The sequence below is a fragment of the Nyctibius grandis genome, chromosome 26 (genome assembly GCF_013368605.1).
Source record: "Nyctibius grandis isolate bNycGra1 chromosome 26, bNycGra1.pri, whole genome shotgun sequence".
NCBI lineage: Eukaryota > Metazoa > Chordata > Aves > Nyctibiiformes > Nyctibiidae > Nyctibius > Nyctibius grandis.
This window is the reverse complement of record NC_090683.1, coordinates 3,700,235-3,718,608: the sequence shown is the minus strand read 5'-3', so window position 1 is coordinate 3,718,608 and position 18,374 is coordinate 3,700,235. Positions and strand designations below refer to the sequence as shown.

The window sequence follows — 18,374 nt, the reverse complement described above, 5'->3', positions numbered from 1 at the left end:
AATTCATAACAACCTTATTCCAGCTTTCATACTATGCTATCTACACTGATATTCTTTGCGTGACGAGGCTGTTCAAAGCTCTTTAAAGGTTTATTAGCAGTTATCAGTCCCGTAAAAAGCCAGTTGTGTTCTTTATGCAGCATTCAGCAGTTAGCCAACAGGGACTAAAGCAGCTAGGTTGCACAACTGAGCAACACATTCACTACGCAGGTCCATTAAAACTGTTGGTAAATGCAGTAGAACCAAACACCACGTAATATGAGGAAGGAAGATACTCCCAACATGTTTCTCTCTTTTCTTCCAAGCCTCCTACCTTCCTTCTCCACTAAGAAACCAGAGCAGCTTCCACAGCTACACTCACAGCCCCAGACAGCCGCCACCAGCACCCCTTGCCTTCTCACCTTGCTCCTTCCTGCATGAAACCAAAGCTTATACAGACCAGTGAAGTCCATGAGCTCTAGTCAAATACTGTTTTCCGCCAGTACAACACTCAAAGGAAAGTATTACATATAATCCACAAAGGCAAATCACTGTTACCGTCACTTCTGACAGCTCCAAACCAAGTGTGCACAGTGAAGGCTTCCAGAGAAGTTTGGAGGTGGTCGATGGCGCAGAGTCAGCGGAGCCGACCACCACCTCAGGGCAGAGTGCTGAAGGGGAAGCACCACAACCTGCAAACATCACCGCTCCTGACCCCTTTAATTTCAAAAATCGATTCCCTTGTTTGCAGAATGGATGCCCACATAAAGGACCGGTTTAAAAAGCTTTTTTTCTTTTCCCTAGAAGAAACTCTCTGGAGGTTAAAGAGCTCAGAACAACACATGAGGACAGCAGAAGGGGAGATGGCTGCCGTAATGGAAGCGGCATTCAGAGCGGAGCAGAAAGACAAATCAGCCCCCGCTACTAGAAGGGACTTCGGTGAATTAATCTCAGCGATCAGATCTGTGGAATCGCTAATGACAGGAAAGGTTTGAGAAGGATTACAGCTGATATAGAACTTGAGAATGGGCTCACTGACCTAGAGATAAATCTTGGATAAAAACCAGCAAGTAGGAATAAGTCTGAAAAACAGAATGTGGATGGCTGAGGAAAAAGGAGTGCTTGTAGATGCACTGACAGAAATAAAAAATGGGGAAACAGCAAAAGAAAAAGAACTCGCTCCCAGCAGCTGGAAAGGAGACAACCCTGTCAAATACTCAGGGCACGCCTTCCTCTCTTTTTTAGCTATTTGAAAGAAATACAGCAATCAGCATACAACAAATACATCAAGCCTTTTTCTCTCACCTCCCCAAACCCATGTACCTGATTTTACAATTTAACCTTTTTGAACAAATGGGACAGAGTTTGAGGATTCCTGCCTTCATTTTGTTTTGGAGGAGAAAAAAAAGAAGGTTTCAAGCTCTGATACAGGCTACTTTAATGAAAAGGAACTAAATAAAAAGTGCACCTGTATCAAATAGTAAATATACCTGATACACAGGGCCTGCCTTTCAAACAACGCTACATATTGAGGAAAACAGTACAATGTAAGGGGGAAAAGGGATTTATAAGTCCCCAAAATTTAAGCCTCGTAGTAAAAAGCCCAAAATACAGCATTTCAAAGACAGGGAGATGCTGCTCTATCGTAAAAATCAGACATTAAGAAACACCACATTCTTCCAATTCCCCCACTAAAAAAAAAAATAAAGCAAAAAAATTGCTAGTAGTGAGGAGGACTACAAGATTATGACTATTCAAGAAGATTTATCTCAAACAAAGCGTAAGACTTTGAACCATTCCAGACCCCAGAACTAATGCAGTAAAATACAGTAATGTGGTAGCCTGAAATGTTGAGAAAAATGGAGGAAAGGCATCTTGTAAGGTCTGAAAACGGAGGCAAAGAAGAAATGAGTTTTATAAGTGTACCACAATATGGGAAGTTAGAAGGGGAGGGTTGAGGCAAGGAGGAAGGCTTAAAATATGGCTCTGAAAAACTTTGCATATGCAAATCATTTAAGAATGCCATATAGCACCACGAGATGACAACCAGCAAACACTGAGAAAGGACTAAAAATTCCTCTCCAGAAAAAGATTAGCATATGTCTGTATTTGATGAAAGCAAAAAAAAAGATAAATAATAAAACAATAAATTAAATCTCAAGAGCGTGGAAAAAGCTACAAGTAGAAGGGGGAAACAAAATTCACTGAATGGTGCTTCAGATAATAAAATCACTTTTAGGGCTCTGGAAACACAAGAGGTGGGGTGAGGACATGCACTGCTTGTTACTCAGAGCAGGACGGAGGCAGCCCCAGTCAGCACACTTGTTGTTACAGCTGGTGATGTTCAAACTTGGGAAAATATTGGCAAGGCTTAGGCTGACAGAGCTGGATTACCCCTCGCTCCCCCCACACGCTCACACACAGAAGCATAAAACAATACATGTTGATAAACTCCAGTGGAATGGTTGAGTCAGTTAATAAAAAAAAAAATAAACACAGTAAAGGACTGAACAGACCTGTCAAAGAAGAATTATTTCTGAGCTATAAAGCAAGTTAGGTTCACATCTGAGGTGTTTAAAAAAAAAAAAAAAAGAAGGTATTTGTGGATCAGAAGTGAAGAAATACATGTCAGAATAATATGGCCACTAGCTGTTAAAATTCCCTCTAGGATAGCTGCACAGGAGAGGAGCAGAAAGTTTATTGTCCAAACATCTTTTATTTGTCTGGGAAGAGAGCTTGGTATATGAACAAGACATATTCTGACCAAATAAATATGTCTGACTAAGAAGAAAATTGTGTGCATGTACACATACGTATCTTCCAATATATTTCCTTCCTAAGAAGAAATACATTAAATTACATACATGAAAATCAAACATTCAGGAAGGGTCTCTTCATTCTTAATAAACTCAAGAACAAGACTTCACTGTGGGCAGAGGGGCTATGGATTTGTCAACATCCTAAAGACTTGTTTAAAAATGGATTTATGAAAAACTAGCAAACTTTTGGGAAGAAAATGGCCTGAATTCTTATTTGGATGGAATACGTTGAACATGTGGATACATTCGGTGTTCAGTACCACAAGACATTCGGTAAGTCTGATAGGTCTTTTAATAGCTCACTTCTAACACCTTCTTAAATTAAGTTATCCCAACACCTACAGGACCCACCAGGTGGGTCTGATCACTCAGCAACTTCTTTCAGACATGAAATCCCAAAAGCACTTGTGACCCTCTAAAACTCTTTTGGGATAAAAATTAGACTTAGACTTCCAAAAGAGATCAGACAGATAAGAAACTGCATGGAGCTCTGGCAAAGCAGTGATGAGACCTTCACAGAAATGCCTTTCATGTCAGAAAGGGAAGAATCAAAAGAGAGGAGCATTTGACAGGGGCTCTTTTAGGCTGGGAATTAAGGTATAAAGTGGCAGGTTCCAAAAGGCCCTATAAATACATTGGAAGTTAGAAGTAATTGGCTCTCCCATGAACTAGGAAAGTAGAACAGGTTTTAAAAGCCCTACACCAAAAATATTATGAATGACAGGCAGGCTCCTAGCTGGGAAGCTCAAGACAAATATTGTGTGCATTATATAAGTGAAGACCAAGTAAGATACAATTCCTGACTAATTCAGAAGAAAAAAGCAGACCCTTTGGGCTAGTTTTTAAAGGATTACATGCTTCAGATAAATTTAACATGCAAAAAAAAAGACGAGTACTTTAAGAATCTACCTCAGCCTCTGCCAGAAATAAAAGGGACAAATTCCTGGACTTACACCTCACAAAGTGAAGAGAAATATAAAACCAAATAAAATGTGCAGTTTTGCAGCTGAATTTTACTAGGTTCCAAAGGGAATCTGAATTCCTACAGTAGTACTAATGTGATAATGTAAGAAGGAAATAGTGCACCTGCTTGGAAAAGAAACATGGATAATTATAACAGGTACAAAGATTGGATCCATTACATGGGCTTATTTCACTAACACAATATTGGAATGAATATATTAGCAGATTGATCTGATGTAAACTAATTAAGTATATAACAAGATCAACGGTTAGTATGAGCAAGCAAACTTCAGATAAATAGGAGACAGGTCCTTGATAAAACAGGTAAGAACAACACAGTACCTTATAGTCTCTGGATTCAGAGAACAGGACAGAATTGCCCTGGAAGGGCTGAATAGGGGGAAAAACGCCTCAAAAAAATTTCTGACAAGCAGCAGCAGACAGGAGTGCTGACCTGCAGCTTTCAATGCAACCGCTTGCCCTAGCCACAGGGCTTCTGGCCACTGTCACCATGCTGGATCTTCAGCCAGAAGGATTAAAAGGATGGAGCAATGTACAGTTCTTTTACGCTTTAAAACAAACATATTCTTGGTAAATTTAGCCCTGGATACAAACTTATGAGTCAGAAAACTCACGTGTCTGCATACTTCTGTAAATTAATTTAGAATAGAAAAATAAAGGTAATATTTAACTATACTCAGATCACATTTCAGCTTTAAAGACACTGTTGTCTGGCAGCTTTGTGAAATATCCATTTATGACGGAGGAAAACACAGCCTAATCAAAATACTATTGCAGTTGTAATGTGTCCTCAAGGCATTACTGTAAAATATCTTGAGTGCCCTTGAGTCACAAGAGAATTTTTGTTAAGAGATTAAATATGTGCACAAATACACATGCACAGAGTTGTGCTGCATACAGTATGCTGCTATGAAATCCTATCAGCAGGGCTTTGAAAGTACACACACACAACACTAACCACAGGAGATTACACAACCTGATGCTGCAGTAGAAATTCATTTATTTTAATTGGCATTACTGCATGTAACTGTACATTCATACGCACGTAATTGGTATTCTTCTTTTATAAATATTTTGTGTGTTCCTGAACCACAACACCATAAAAAGTACCAAAGGAAAAAAAACCATCCCAGCTGAGTCAAAACAAATGTTAACCACAGTTCTTCAGAGAAGTTGCTCAGCACTTTCTGAAGGAGGAATAAGAAAGCATTTTACTGTTACCACTACCAGTGTTCTTTTAATCATGAAGAATTATCGAAACCACATCACAACATCTAGAGATTGTTAGCTTGACTTCACTGACCCCGTTTGCTAACGATGTTACTGTGAATGAAAGAAACTGCAAAGAACAGTAATTTCAAAGGCCAGTGTGCTCACTCAGATTCCCCAAGAAAAAAAACCCACAATACCTTTAACCCTGCTTCAAAGGTTTACTCCCGCACTGGAATGCAAAATGAGTGGAGGGTAGGAAATTAAGATACACACAGTGCAATTTCACCCAAACCCACAGCACCAGAGACCCCCGAGCGGGCTGTCACCTACCTACGTCATTTAAAATCATTACCTGGAAGGTGAATCAACAGCAGACTTGAAGCCTCTAATAGATTCCTTTCAAAACATAAAACTTATGATTTTGAGTTTGTTCCCAATTCCCAGAGATGGGTGTAGCTCTGTGTGAAAGAGTTTCCTTGTGAAAACAGGTTGTTCCGGACACATCTGCCTCTGCTGTCAGGGCAGCTCACGCTCCCTCCCCCTGGCTCTGCCCTCCAGAACCCACTGCCTCGTGACGATGCAGCTTCTGAGGCCACGAGGCAAATCAGAGCAGCAAAAACATCAGGGGAGCTTCATGTCCAACACCTTTTTCACAATTTAAATAATCATGTTAATGACAAATACAATTTAAAAAATTAAATACCTAAACTTTTTTTAAGCACTCAGCTAAAAGAAAAAAATAAATCCAGAACCCCCCCAGTGTCCCACCTATGGCTGCACCAAAACAGGCCGTGCAAAACCCTAACGGTGAGGGCAACAGACATTGGAAGGGGCTGCCCAGGGAGGTGGTGGAGTCACCATCTCTGGAGGGGTTTAAGAAAAGACTGGACATGGCACTTAGTGCCCTGGTCTAGTTGACAGGGTGGTGTCAGGGCAATGGTTGGACTTGATGATCCCAGAGGGCTCTTCCAACCTGGTTGATTCTGTGATTCTGTAACAGTGATGTAGGTGACTTGAAGGCATGCACTCGCCATGAGAAAACGTTCGAGAATGAACTCTTGGACCTAGTTGTTATACAGGTAGATTTATTCAAGGGGGTAGGAGGATTCCTCAAGATCCTTCCTTTCGCATACTGAGAGACTAGGAAGGAAGGGAGGATGGAGAGAAATGGAGCATGGAGGTTTAGGGTAAGCAAAGCAAACGAGTAAGATGGTGAGTATCAAGTCAGGTTGTTCAGACCAGTGCAGAAGGACTGCTCTATCCCTGCCAGTGACAGGGTGACAAATTCCTTTTCTATATTATTACATAAGTACTCTCCTTTTTTAGCAATTTTTAAAGCATCAAATTTGTACTTCACTAGAAGTGCAAAGCAAGTAAATAAAGCAAATTTCAGGCTTGTAATACTACATGCCACACAGAAATGTACATGGAAGATTTATTGATTTTTTTTTTCCTGTGTTGCAAAGAAATACACAATTAAATATATTTATTAAAAAAATCTAGGCAGCAATGAATTCATCTAATGTCATGTTGTAGTTTGATAGACTAACACTTATCTGAAAAATTCTTTTACAGTGGAGGGATGTTTTCCATTTAGACACTGTTAATGTAACAAACCTTATCATCTCCTCTTTTTATTCCCTGAAGCGTGCCAAACAGAACTTCTCAATAGAGCAACTTATTTCAAAGGCAGAATTGCAATAAATTATATTAAACATATAGTCGTTAGGCATTAGAGAAAACCTCATCTATTGAACACTGTCATACTGTTTTTCAAGAAGACCCACCTCTCTCTCTGTTCTGCTCAAAGACAGAAGTACAGCCATAACAAATCCTGTTATTTCCAAAGAGACATTTTTCATTCACAAAATAAGAAACACACATTTGCAAAGCTCTGCATATACAAGATCCTTAATATTGCTTTGGGAGATAAGCCAAAAGGAATATTAGGGACCGGTAACAGAACATCTGGCAAAGATATGGCCGCGTAAAGGAACCACAATTTAAGATTATTTGTCTGTGTAGAGTTTTCCAGAGGTTGTAAGTACCATCAGAGGACTTGTACTTTCCTGGGCTTTAAATTGTAAATGTGATACTTCACGGAGATATAAAATCACAAGAGGACAGAGCCATCTGCTCGTGTGTCTTCCCAAAACCTACGTGTCTTTTTATGCAGGTACCTCCCTCAGATTAACCACTCCTGCAACAAAAGACTAAGGAGTTCGTAAGGAAAGAAAATCTCCTTCGCAGAAGCAGGGAATGACAACCACGACCTCAGGCTGGAATTACTAAGGGCATCTTTGCAAAACAGACATTTTTCCCACTATATGAGATAGGCACTAATTACAATAATCAGTGCGAGGAAGTCAACACCATGATGCTTAAACTTTTCATGACAAATATTTTCAGGATCAACCAACACAAACTGGGGCTCTCACCAGAACCCAGACTCGAACAGATTACTGACGTCTCAGCATCAGAACGAAGTCAGCTCTGCTACCAGGCAACGTCAGGACACAGCAAAGCCGTACTGCTGACAAACACAACTCCCCTTCCCCAAATAAAACTTGGGGTAGTAAGATATTAAAGGGGGTGGTGTAAATTCTGGAGCTGTGAGAAATACCCATTAACTTGTTTCAACCAAGGGAAAACAGCCTATTTTCTCCATTGCATTTATCACCCTTGTATCTCTGCATCTTCACTTGTGGTTTCCCAAGGAATATACATACGCACTATTTACACAGATGCACAAGCACAAACAAACACTGTGCCCCAAAATATTCAAAATGTGCTGCCAGATGGCTTTAAAAAGAAAAATGAAAGATCTAATTAAAAGCTTTTACACTGCCAGCACTCCATTTTTGGAAATAAATATGAAAGTTAAATAAAAATGTTTTTAAAGTATATCAATATTTTTGTAATGTTTTGCTTCACAAGTACAATCTTTCCTAACCTCCCTCATGGATCAAACAGGCCAAGCCATCTGTAACTATAAGCTCCTTTCCTGGCCTGGTGGAAAAAGGAGACTAACAGAAATGTGACTAAATTTGGGCAATTTCTCCTTAATTCCATCTCTTCCCATTCCTCTCTCTCCCTCCTGTTTATAAATAAATAAATAGAGAGATAGATAAATAAATAAATAAAATTGCTACTGCTATCACAAGTGTTGTCTGTAACAAAGAAGATTTCACTACCACAAGTTATCACAGTCATTTTCGAGGAAAAAAAAAACCCTTATCTTCTTCATTTCCATAACTGAAACATGAACCTTGATGTTAGTTTACTACAGGACTATGTATAATTATTATTTGTTTTTCCCTGCATCTTATCTCCCCAATAAAAACAGGTTATGGTTTACATGCATTTTTAAATAAATATACATATATTTTTAAATATTAAAGCACAGCACAATATTAAAATGACCTATGATGATGTTTTGAGTCTACAAGATCATCAACTGAGTACATCTATTCATTAAAAAGAAGACAGAGCCAGTAAGACCAAAACACACATAAAAGGAATACTTTCAAAAACTGTAAATAAAGCACATGCATGAGGAGCTGACATTGACTTACCACTGGACCTGTTTTTGCGGTTTGCCTTCCCTCCTGTAAGAAGCATCTTGAGACTGTTTCGAAACATGGCGATCCTGTTCCTCTTTCTGTATCCCAAAAACTGTGAGAAGGAAAAGAACAACAGCTGTAAAAAAAAATCAACACTCCGATTTGGTCAACAGGAAAACATTACAGAGAAGTGGTACAAAAGTGCTAAAAACAAGATAAAAAACTTAGAATGATGAAAAACTATTTTGCCCATACACTTCCTACCAATAGAAATCAACGCCCATACAAAGCCTACCATTCTGTTTGCTTTCCTTCATCCAAGTTATTACCACAACGTCAGCACTGCTGGCCTGACCTACCTATTTTGATTTGACCAAATCATTTTTACACTGAACTGGGAAAGACACAGCAAACTCTGCCTCCACTTCCCATTACCATTAGAGCCACATCTATCAGGAGTTCCTATCCCTCATGTTGCTCAGAAAAAGTCAGTCTTGCTGACAACAACCCACAGACTACAAAAGTTGTTGTCTTTAGCTCCTGGGCTAGTTGGCTGTCAAATTCTTCTGTGAGTTGAATAAATTGTCATGAGGAGGAAAGCCACTCAAACCCAAAGTTAACTGATGCAAAAAATCAAACAGAAACATTATCCATGTATTTTCCTTGCTCTACGTGTCTCAGGGAAAAAAAAAAGTTGTCTCTGTGCTGTTGAAGATAAAAGAATGAGCTTCTGGGTTCACCAGACACACTGACAGCTCGTTCTGGTGGAACATCCTCTTATTAAAGTGGGTAAACCACCAAAACAGCAACAACAAAAGCAGCTCCTAACTAGACCAAAAGAACAGTAAAGAGTCTTTGATCAGGACATATAATAAACCACAACCTTCCTTCTATTGTACACATACTATTCCAGAGTTACAAGGTAACACATTCATCTTACAGAAATACGTAATGAAATTTTTTCCTGCAACAATATTAGGTTCTTCTTGGAGGATGCTCAATAAATGCGATCTTGAGCTTCTTCACTTTTATCTAGTGTTTTCAAGTATATTAATACAACAATATCCAGTTCAAAGAGTTTTATATGTATATTTAAAGCCACTGAAAGTCCTTTTAATACGGCTTACTCACTTACTGAGAGATCTTTACATTCCAAGGCAGCAACTTCGAGCACACACGTTACAAACACCAGCAAGCGTGCACGGATGACTTAACTTCAGCCTTTCCTGACTTTCAGGAGATTCCATTCACTTATGAGATTCCACAGACCGATTTTGGGGTAGGTTTGTGTGCACGCATGAATATTAAACAGAAAATACAGTACCGGTATTTCCTTTGCATCTATGAATCGCTTGAGTATCATCTGGCATCTTTCTGAGGCCTGGCATAATGACATCAAAGCACAACGAGCCAGTATTTAGGCTCATTCCCAGGGCTCCTAAACAAAGCTTAGGCCCCTCTTCGAAGCATCCTACTGCTATATGACCACAAAAAAAAAACTTCCATCTGGGCACGGACACAATTGTCTTAAATTTTACTTCTGTTTATTTAGTTTCTTTAGATGGTTGTTATGTTCCAGCTCACAGAAAGAAAACTTCTGGGTTTACATATCCTTCCTCTCTTACAATGTGTTATTAATAAACTCTTTCATATACAACACCCTTCGCAACATCAGAAGGAAAAAATATGAACTAGACATTAAATGTAAAGAGGAGGCAACTGAAATGAAGGTAAAAAGAGAGTAAATAAACAACAATCTTACAGCATTTGGTGAGATTAGGGGAGAGGAGAAAGATCCTGCTAAAATCCCACTAAAGAAAAGTCTAGGGTATTTTCTTTTTCTTTTCTTGTTTATTTGTTTGTTTTTAAAAAGCAGCCCTCCAGGTATTGGTTTTGAGTCCCGTCTAAGTCTGGAAGGACAATCAATCTTTACAACAGCATTCTCCTCAGAATCAAACTCTCACGGTAGCAGTGGACAGCCCAAAAGTTCAAAGTTCCTACAAATTAAGGAGGAGGTTTAGGGACTATCCCCACGTCAGCTTGCACTGAGAAGAGAACTGAGCGGAGCTATAACCTGATTAAACCTAACTGTGCTGAAGGAGCCAACTGGACTGAGCCTGAACAGTGCCAAAGGTGAGGACGGCACTTTGCTAATCATGTTTACCTCTAGCCTTCACGTGGCAAACTGTGCCAGAAACTGCTGTGCTGCGACTGGGACTGAATTAAGTCTCTGTATAGGGCATATATGGGGGCTCCATGAATCTGCTCAAAAAAAAACAAACCATGGAGTAGAGAAAGAATTGATGTCTTGCATTAAGACCCTGAGTTACCAGCCATGGGATGTCTCCAGAACTGATTCCATATTCTCAGAGCTCACCCAGAAGCCTCAGAGCACTGCCAGACCTTTAGTGACCTGCGCAGGTGGGAGCTGGAAAGAAAGGCCTTGTAGTAACAGACCTAGCTGAGCATCAGCTCATGATGTGGTTTCTCACTGTGTCTTACAATGCTGGAGTACTCTAAGTGTAAGTACTCACTAAATTTACAATCCTGATTAGTTAGGGTTTTCACAATATAGAGTAGCAGAATCAGCAGGACACCAAAACCAACTGCTGTTTGCCTTTTGCATGCATAACCACGTTATTTTGTGGCTTTGAGCAAACGTGGTTACAGCTCTTCCTCTGTTTAGCTAATACTAAGCTAGAAATAAGAATAAGCACTCGAAATAAAAAATTCTGTTGGTCACATTAGTTCATGGAATTAGCAGGATTAAATAGCAAATGGTATTACAGTATTAGGAGGAGCTGGATCAGACATTTTTTCATACCCCAACGAACTCCTCAAGAATCTTACAGTCCAGGTTAATTCTCTTCTCCAGGCTCGCAAGCAGCTGTGTCAGCAGCAGCTACAGACGCAGTGTGCTGATGGGGATCCCACTGCCATGGGATACTTCCAAGAGCTACTACACTTTGTCGTTTAGCTTGTCATTTGTAACTTTATCAAATCTAATGAAGATATTATGCGAGCAGAAGTCTCCAAACAGTATCAGCAGGTAAATAAAAAGGTACTGTCTCTATGAACTCTGTTTTATAGCATCAACGGCACTTCACAAAAAAAGCCGTTTTTAAAAACAGCTCATGAATCTTCTGTTTTATTATTATCTTCTGTTTTATGTACAGACTCTGCCACATGTTGTTTTATCTTCTAACAAAGCTAGATTTCGATGAAATACACAAACAAAAACAGTTTCTGGAGCATGAGAAAGCAGTAGTACAAATACAATGAGGGGAAAAAAAAAAAAAACACAAAGGCAAGGGAGTAGAGACAGACTGAACGCTGCAAGCTGCAACTTTACCCCAAATGCTAAGCTTGAACAAGTCTGCAATATCTCATTAAATCCTCCTGCATGACTAAGGCCTCTTTCTTTGTTTTCTTAATTTTAAGACAGAGTTTGTAGACAGGCTACGAAAACTACTTCATGTTTTGGGTGGCTACACTTCCACAGAAGTCATTTTTTCTTCTTTTTAGAGATTTCCTAGGGAAAGATATTGTCTGTCGACACAGAATCTCAAAATCAAAGCAAATTATTTTTGCCCCATATACCACCACTAAGACAGCTAGATCCCAGTATTTTCCTCTTCTACAATCACCTCACTAAAAATAAAATTATTTTTTATATAAAGCTGATTAGTTAAGCTAAGCTCTTTTTCAAAAAAAGTGTTTGATGTCCAATGAGACGTACAAACATTGCTTGGCCACTGCTGTCAAGTTTTGTGCAAGTCAGCAATACAAGTTATTAAATATATACTTTTCAGAGTAGAACTCTCTGTTTTTTCCAATAATGAAAAGTTTCTAACTACAAAAGTATTAAGGGAATGTAATCCAAGTCATATGTGCAATGCACATTTCTTAAGAATTTTATTTCCCCCTTAAGTTCTCAGTTCCTTCCTTGCCTCCACAGTGAAAATACCTACACAAAAGGACAAGCATTTCAAAAGTTGGTTCTAGAAAGTAAAATAACTGTAAACATTTTTGTCTTCCAAACATTTTAAAAGAAACAGATTTCTTTATAGGTGCTCACAATTTTCCTCCTTGAAATCTCAGTTAGGAGAAGGCCCAATTAGGCTGCCTGTGCATTACGGTGATGTTCACAGATTTCAGAGTACAATCAGCACACAGCCGCTACAGAGCTTTAACCAAATGTGTGAAAAGGGCAACTTGGGGGAAAAAAATTTGCCCAAATTGGAGGTGGTTCAACAATTCTGTCAGCTGCCTCTTCATATATTAATTTGTGGTTGAAAAGTAAGTGAAGTAAAAGGCTGTAAACAAGAACACCTCTGTGCCAGACCACGAGATCCCATTAGCTCGTTGTCCGGTTCAGATAGCAGCTCCTACTGTAGTAAATTAAGACAGAATTTATTCCTAGAACCTTCATAATATTGAGCAGAAGTTTATAAACACTATCTAATCAAAAATTCTCAAAACATTGTATCTATAGATAGATATAAATAAGAAGTATTTACAAACTTCTATCAAAACACATTTTTCAATGAGAAATCACTACATGTATCAGTGTCAATTGGTCCAAAATTCAGAAGAGCATAAAAAGCGCAAACCTTACGGCATCCTACCCCCACGCCAGGCTTTGCCAAGCCGTAGACAGGAGCATTACAATATTGCTTAGCAGTAGAGTCCCACCCAAATGTGAACGTTGAAGGTCCTCTGCGACAAACCCCTTCTGCTCGTGCAGTGCAGAGGGCAGGCAGGCATTCCTACTTCATTTCTATCAGAGTTCACCATTAAAGATGAAACAAAGCTTTGTAAATTGGAATCAGGACTCGGCAGCACCAAGTCAATGGAAGATACACAGAAGATCACGACAAATAAAGTTTTAAAAACAAACTCATTAGATAAGCCTTAATTCCTGTACTTTTACTGCTGACAAATACCATAACAACATTGTCTTGACAAGCAAGAAAATGGTTAGTCCAGATCTTGCTGCTTACTCCTTTATTCATCTGCTTCTGTATCTCAGAGAGGATCCTGAGGCATCACATTTCTTTACTACATCTTCCCTTAATTCCCAATAGGAATGACGGAAAGATGTTTTTAAAAAGGTAATTCCTTGTGTGTTTTTCTGAAAAAGAAGTCCTCTGACAGCAAATATATGCTCAGTTATGCAAAGTAACTGAAAAGCTTGTTACTTATATAATATTCTATTTTAGAAGTTCCTGGTAGCACCAGATTATCTCTTTTCATGAGGGAAGCTGAACTCACTGCATTAGAAATTAAGAGGTGTGTATAATAACAAGTGTATATTAAGACACCAAACAAAGGTACCTTTCTGAATATTAGTTTTCAGGATTTAACATGTAAAGATGAAATTAACATTTTGTGAACAAAAAAAATCTAACCTTCACAAATTAGTGAACTGTTTTCAAAGAGCATTCAAACTTAAGAAAGAAACAGGTAACCAGGACTTTTTTAAAACAAGTGACAGATTTCTGAAGCTAATTATCATAAGATGAAAGAAATTGAAAAATGAAAGGAAGAAACACAACACAAACCGAGTCAGGCTTTCGAGCATTTACTCCATGGATAACGTGTATTGTACACAGAAATCTGTTCCACATTCATTCGTAACAGCTGCTAGACTGAAACTTCCCATGCTCCTCAAATAAATTATTCAAAGTCTAACCTACACTCTTAGTTTAAATTGCCCTGAAATTCAAGAGGATGTTTTGAGAGACAACCGATGACGAGGACTAGTAGCCCAGAAGAGCCTGTTTAAGCAGCGCTCTGACGTTCACAGAAGCCGAGACTGCCACACGCTGTAACTGAGCTTCAGTGTGTGTCAGAAGCTCCACAAAGTTCCCAACAATCAAATACATTAAACTCTCTGCCTCACATAACAGCTCTGACATACAACAGGAGTGTGAATAACTGATGATAATAACTCAAGTCAAAGGAAACATATATTTATAATCTTGGCCCAGGCACATGTAAAAACACAGGAGCAGAATTTAGAGATTAAATATTTCCAGGAACTTCAAGAACAAAAAAAGCATTGTTGTAATGTAGCAAAAATGCCAAAAGCTTCTAGGATTATTTGGAAAAAGGAAAACAAAAAAGGAATTAAAAGGACTAAACCCTACTAATTACAGGTTTTTAAGCAATTAAGAGTTTATTAGACAAAGTTTTCTAAAATAGTAGGCTTTAGAACAACTGAATATGAACAAAAATTAATCGTCTTATGTTCCCTCATGAAAGCCTGAACACTAATCATTATGATAGAGGGGCCTGACATGAAGGTCTACCTGTCCATCCCCTCTGGCCCCTCCTCCTCAAAATCCTTGCAGATCTCTTGACTACCTTTCCTACAGATCCTGCTACCAACTGCCACAACTCAAGAGCCCCTGAATTTGTTCTCTCTCCTTTTCTCCTGTGACGTGATAGACATGCCCCTACTGTCTTGTGCTTCTCCAGCTATCCTCAAAGGAGATACATCAAAATAAATACATAAAAATACATAGAAACAACTAACAGCATTCACACTGGACAGGCGTGCAGCAGGTCAGCGTGACAATGTTTCACAAGGAAGCAGGAAGTCAGCTTCAATCTCTGCTTTTATTTTAGCACAAATAAAGTAGCCTTTAATGCTACAGTTGAAAAGTAATTCTGAGAACATAACACAGTAACATTCCATGTACATGGAGTTCCCAACAACAGCCCTAAGGTGAATGTGGCCAAACATATTTCTTGATGAGTCTGTGGTGTTTATGTTCAGAGGTAACTTTTATACAGTTAGAGCCTGAGAGGAACAAGACAAGTACTGTATTATTATGAAAATCCGTGTAACTTACTCTGAGGAACAGTTCATTTTGGTACTGTGCTTGGAAAACAGCACTTCCAGAGGGCTGATGAGCTTGGCAACAGGGCCAGACTGAAGCAGCTATTTGCTTCTGGAGCTGCAAGGCAGGAGCAGGAGGACACCACCAGAAAGGTGCAATTCTCCATCATTCAGCACAGATGGACTCTGTGAAGGCTTGAGTTCCCTCTCCTCCCTTAACAGGAGACATCTGTTTTTCATTTTGTCTAGAACATAGCCATACTTCTAGTAAGAAGAATGAAGAATATTAAAGCATGACTGATACAAGAGAGAGATGCCACTGATAGACAGCTTATGATTGACTCAATCTAGATAACCTTACCAATCTCAAACAACAATTATTCTGGTAAGATAAGCTTGCTGATCACAGAATAGTAACTAATGCACTCTGCAAATTTAACTCGCCAGTCAAGGTTTGACTTTGTTGTTCTGGGAAAAAAATTTCTCCAACAATACTCAAGTGTTGGGATTTAACACCAGAAAAACTAAATACCTATTTAGAATAAGATCAGAAACACTACTGAAAGAATGCAATCTGACTAGAAGAAAGTCTAAAGTCAGAACCAGTTCCCTCTTGAACATGAAAATGTAGTGACCTTCAAATTAAGGAAATTTAATTTTGAACAGGGCTTTATAATTTTGCATAACCTGGTTTCTAATTCTAGATTAATGATACAGACTGAATTCATAAGGGACACCTACGTTCTCCATACACAATGTCAGTTATACTGCCTCTGAGAAAAACTGTAACTGAGGAAAAGTTTGGAATATGATCACCTCACTTTCATCAACTCACCTTCAGTGTTTTTAAGTGTCTTCTGTGTTGCCCATAACAGCTAAAATTACTGCTTTGGTTGCAAATATTATTAGTAGCTGCCTTCATCAACAACCATTTGAACTATGTATTTAACCTTGAAATAAAACGTGGCACCGTACTGTAGAAGTTGAGCCTAGTTAAACTGTCTGCCTTGAAAGAAATTTTAGGGCACTTTCTACAGCTGGAATGAAAAAGCCTTATTCTGCCAGGACCAACAATCCTGATTCTGCCCCAAACCACCAGAAGATTGAAGCGCAGCAAGTTTCTCCATCAGGAACTCCTTGCATTTTAACTCTAAGCTGTGACGTGGAACAGACAAAAATCAATCACTCAAAAAAACACCAGCTACATACTGCATGTTCTATTTGAGGCTCCTATCAATCAAGTTAATTTTGAAGATACAGTGGTATGACAGAAAATGAAAACAAAAAAACTAGGCAATGTACAAAGTGGCAGGAAAAAGTGTTACAGCACTTGACTATTTTGAGAGATTAAAGAAAACTTGAATTATTTTCTTAATTTTTAAATGACGAAAAACACATATTAAAATACAGACCTAATTAAGGAGCTGCTGCAAGCCTGTTCTGCAAACCTGCTCAAGTCTCAAGAACTTTCAATATAGAACTGAAGTTCAATCCATTGGCAAACACTAGAGATTTTCTCAGAACACAGAAGATTTTGGATTTTACAAAAAACAACTTGAAAAATTAAAACACCAAAGTATATTTATATAGAATGCTGTGTCCCTATTATACATTTTGTTTAAAAAAAAGTAGAAATATTTTAATTAGGAGTTAGAACGAACTCAATAAATAACATAGAACCCTACATAAAGAAATATTTTTATTACACCAGTTTTCCTGTTGATCACCTCCAGTAGGAAAAGACAGGGAATGATCCAACACTAATATGTGAAAACTATTACACCTTTTTCTCTAAATACAGGAAACAATCGGGTTCAAAATTGGTAAAACTGATATAGAAAGACAGTGCTCATGCTCCGTGTTCCAATTCTAGGTGACCACAGATTAACAAAGAAACAACAGAGGACAACTTCAATTCTATTTAAACAAATAACTACTGCAATGAAAATGTGGGACTATGGAAAAAAAAAAATCTCCTACCTTGATATCTTTAGACAAGGTAAATCTCTAGTAAAAAGTGTCTTCTTCCATTCACTGAAAGTCCTGAAAAAGATAAAAAAAGAAACGAACAGATTTTAGTAGCATCTTCTCAACACACTCCTGTGCCCCATGTTATCTAGCTGCGTGCACAGAACTGTAATAATCTCATCCCAGGAACAAACCCACAACTTCTCCGGAGTATTACTGGATAAGCTATGAGACAGCCCCCCCTCTTTATCATCACAATTAAAAAGTTAACACTCATGCTTTTAAATCTCTGTTAATCAATACTAATTTTGGCCACTTGACTCTTCCCTCTCACCACTTTTCAAATGGGAGAAGAAGAAAAGCAGATAACACTTTCCTTTGATACACACCATATAGTACACTATTTAAAAAGTAGTACGCTACTCCCAAATATTCTCCTTCAACCTAGCAAGCTCTTTGCTAAAATCCTGCAGCCTCCCCTTACTGTTTTTTTTTTTAAACTCAATCCTTACATAAATACAACTCCCATGAAGGGATTCAACGCTAAATCAAGAGTTCAGTACTTGGCCCTCTGCTCTGTCATCACGTACTTATAATAAGTTCATCAACAAAGAGCCCCAAGAAATATATCTTGCTACTTATTGAAAAAGACCAGAGCACCTATTTTAGTACCACCGTGGGTTTATTCGTGCTGACGATATTGTGTTACAGGCTTTACCAATCTGTTCTTTTATAAATCTCATTTGAGAAACAGCAAGTAGAAGGAAATACAGACACATCTCATTTGCCATCAAACAAACAAACAAAAAAAATCAAAGTAAACTGAGACCACCTCAAATTTGCAAGTTTAAAGCGAAGCAGAATAATATTCAACCACTTCAGTGGGTTTTTTTTAATCTACAGCAAGAGGATACTGAAAAGTATTTGACAGCTTAACTTGTAATTCACACTGCTCTCCAGAACCTTAACAGAAACTTCTCAGATCGTCTTATATGAATAATT

The 18,374-nt window shown here is 38.5% G+C and overlaps 1 protein-coding gene across 3 annotated transcripts in view; it reads right to left on the bottom strand.

The window, feature by feature from the left end:
* TANC2 (tetratricopeptide repeat, ankyrin repeat and coiled-coil containing 2) overlaps positions 1-8,649 on the bottom strand; it is a 206,714-nt gene extending 198,065 nt beyond the window's left edge. For all 3 annotated transcript variants that reach the window (XM_068418571.1, XM_068418573.1, XM_068418572.1), the window contains exon 1: positions 8,570-8,649. In XM_068418571.1, coding sequence (XP_068274672.1) covers positions 8,570-8,636 — 67 coding nt within the window. In that variant the 5' untranslated portion in view covers positions 8,637-8,649. The remainder of the gene's footprint in view (positions 1-8,569) is intronic.
* Positions 8,650-18,374: the final 9,725 nt, after the last annotated feature.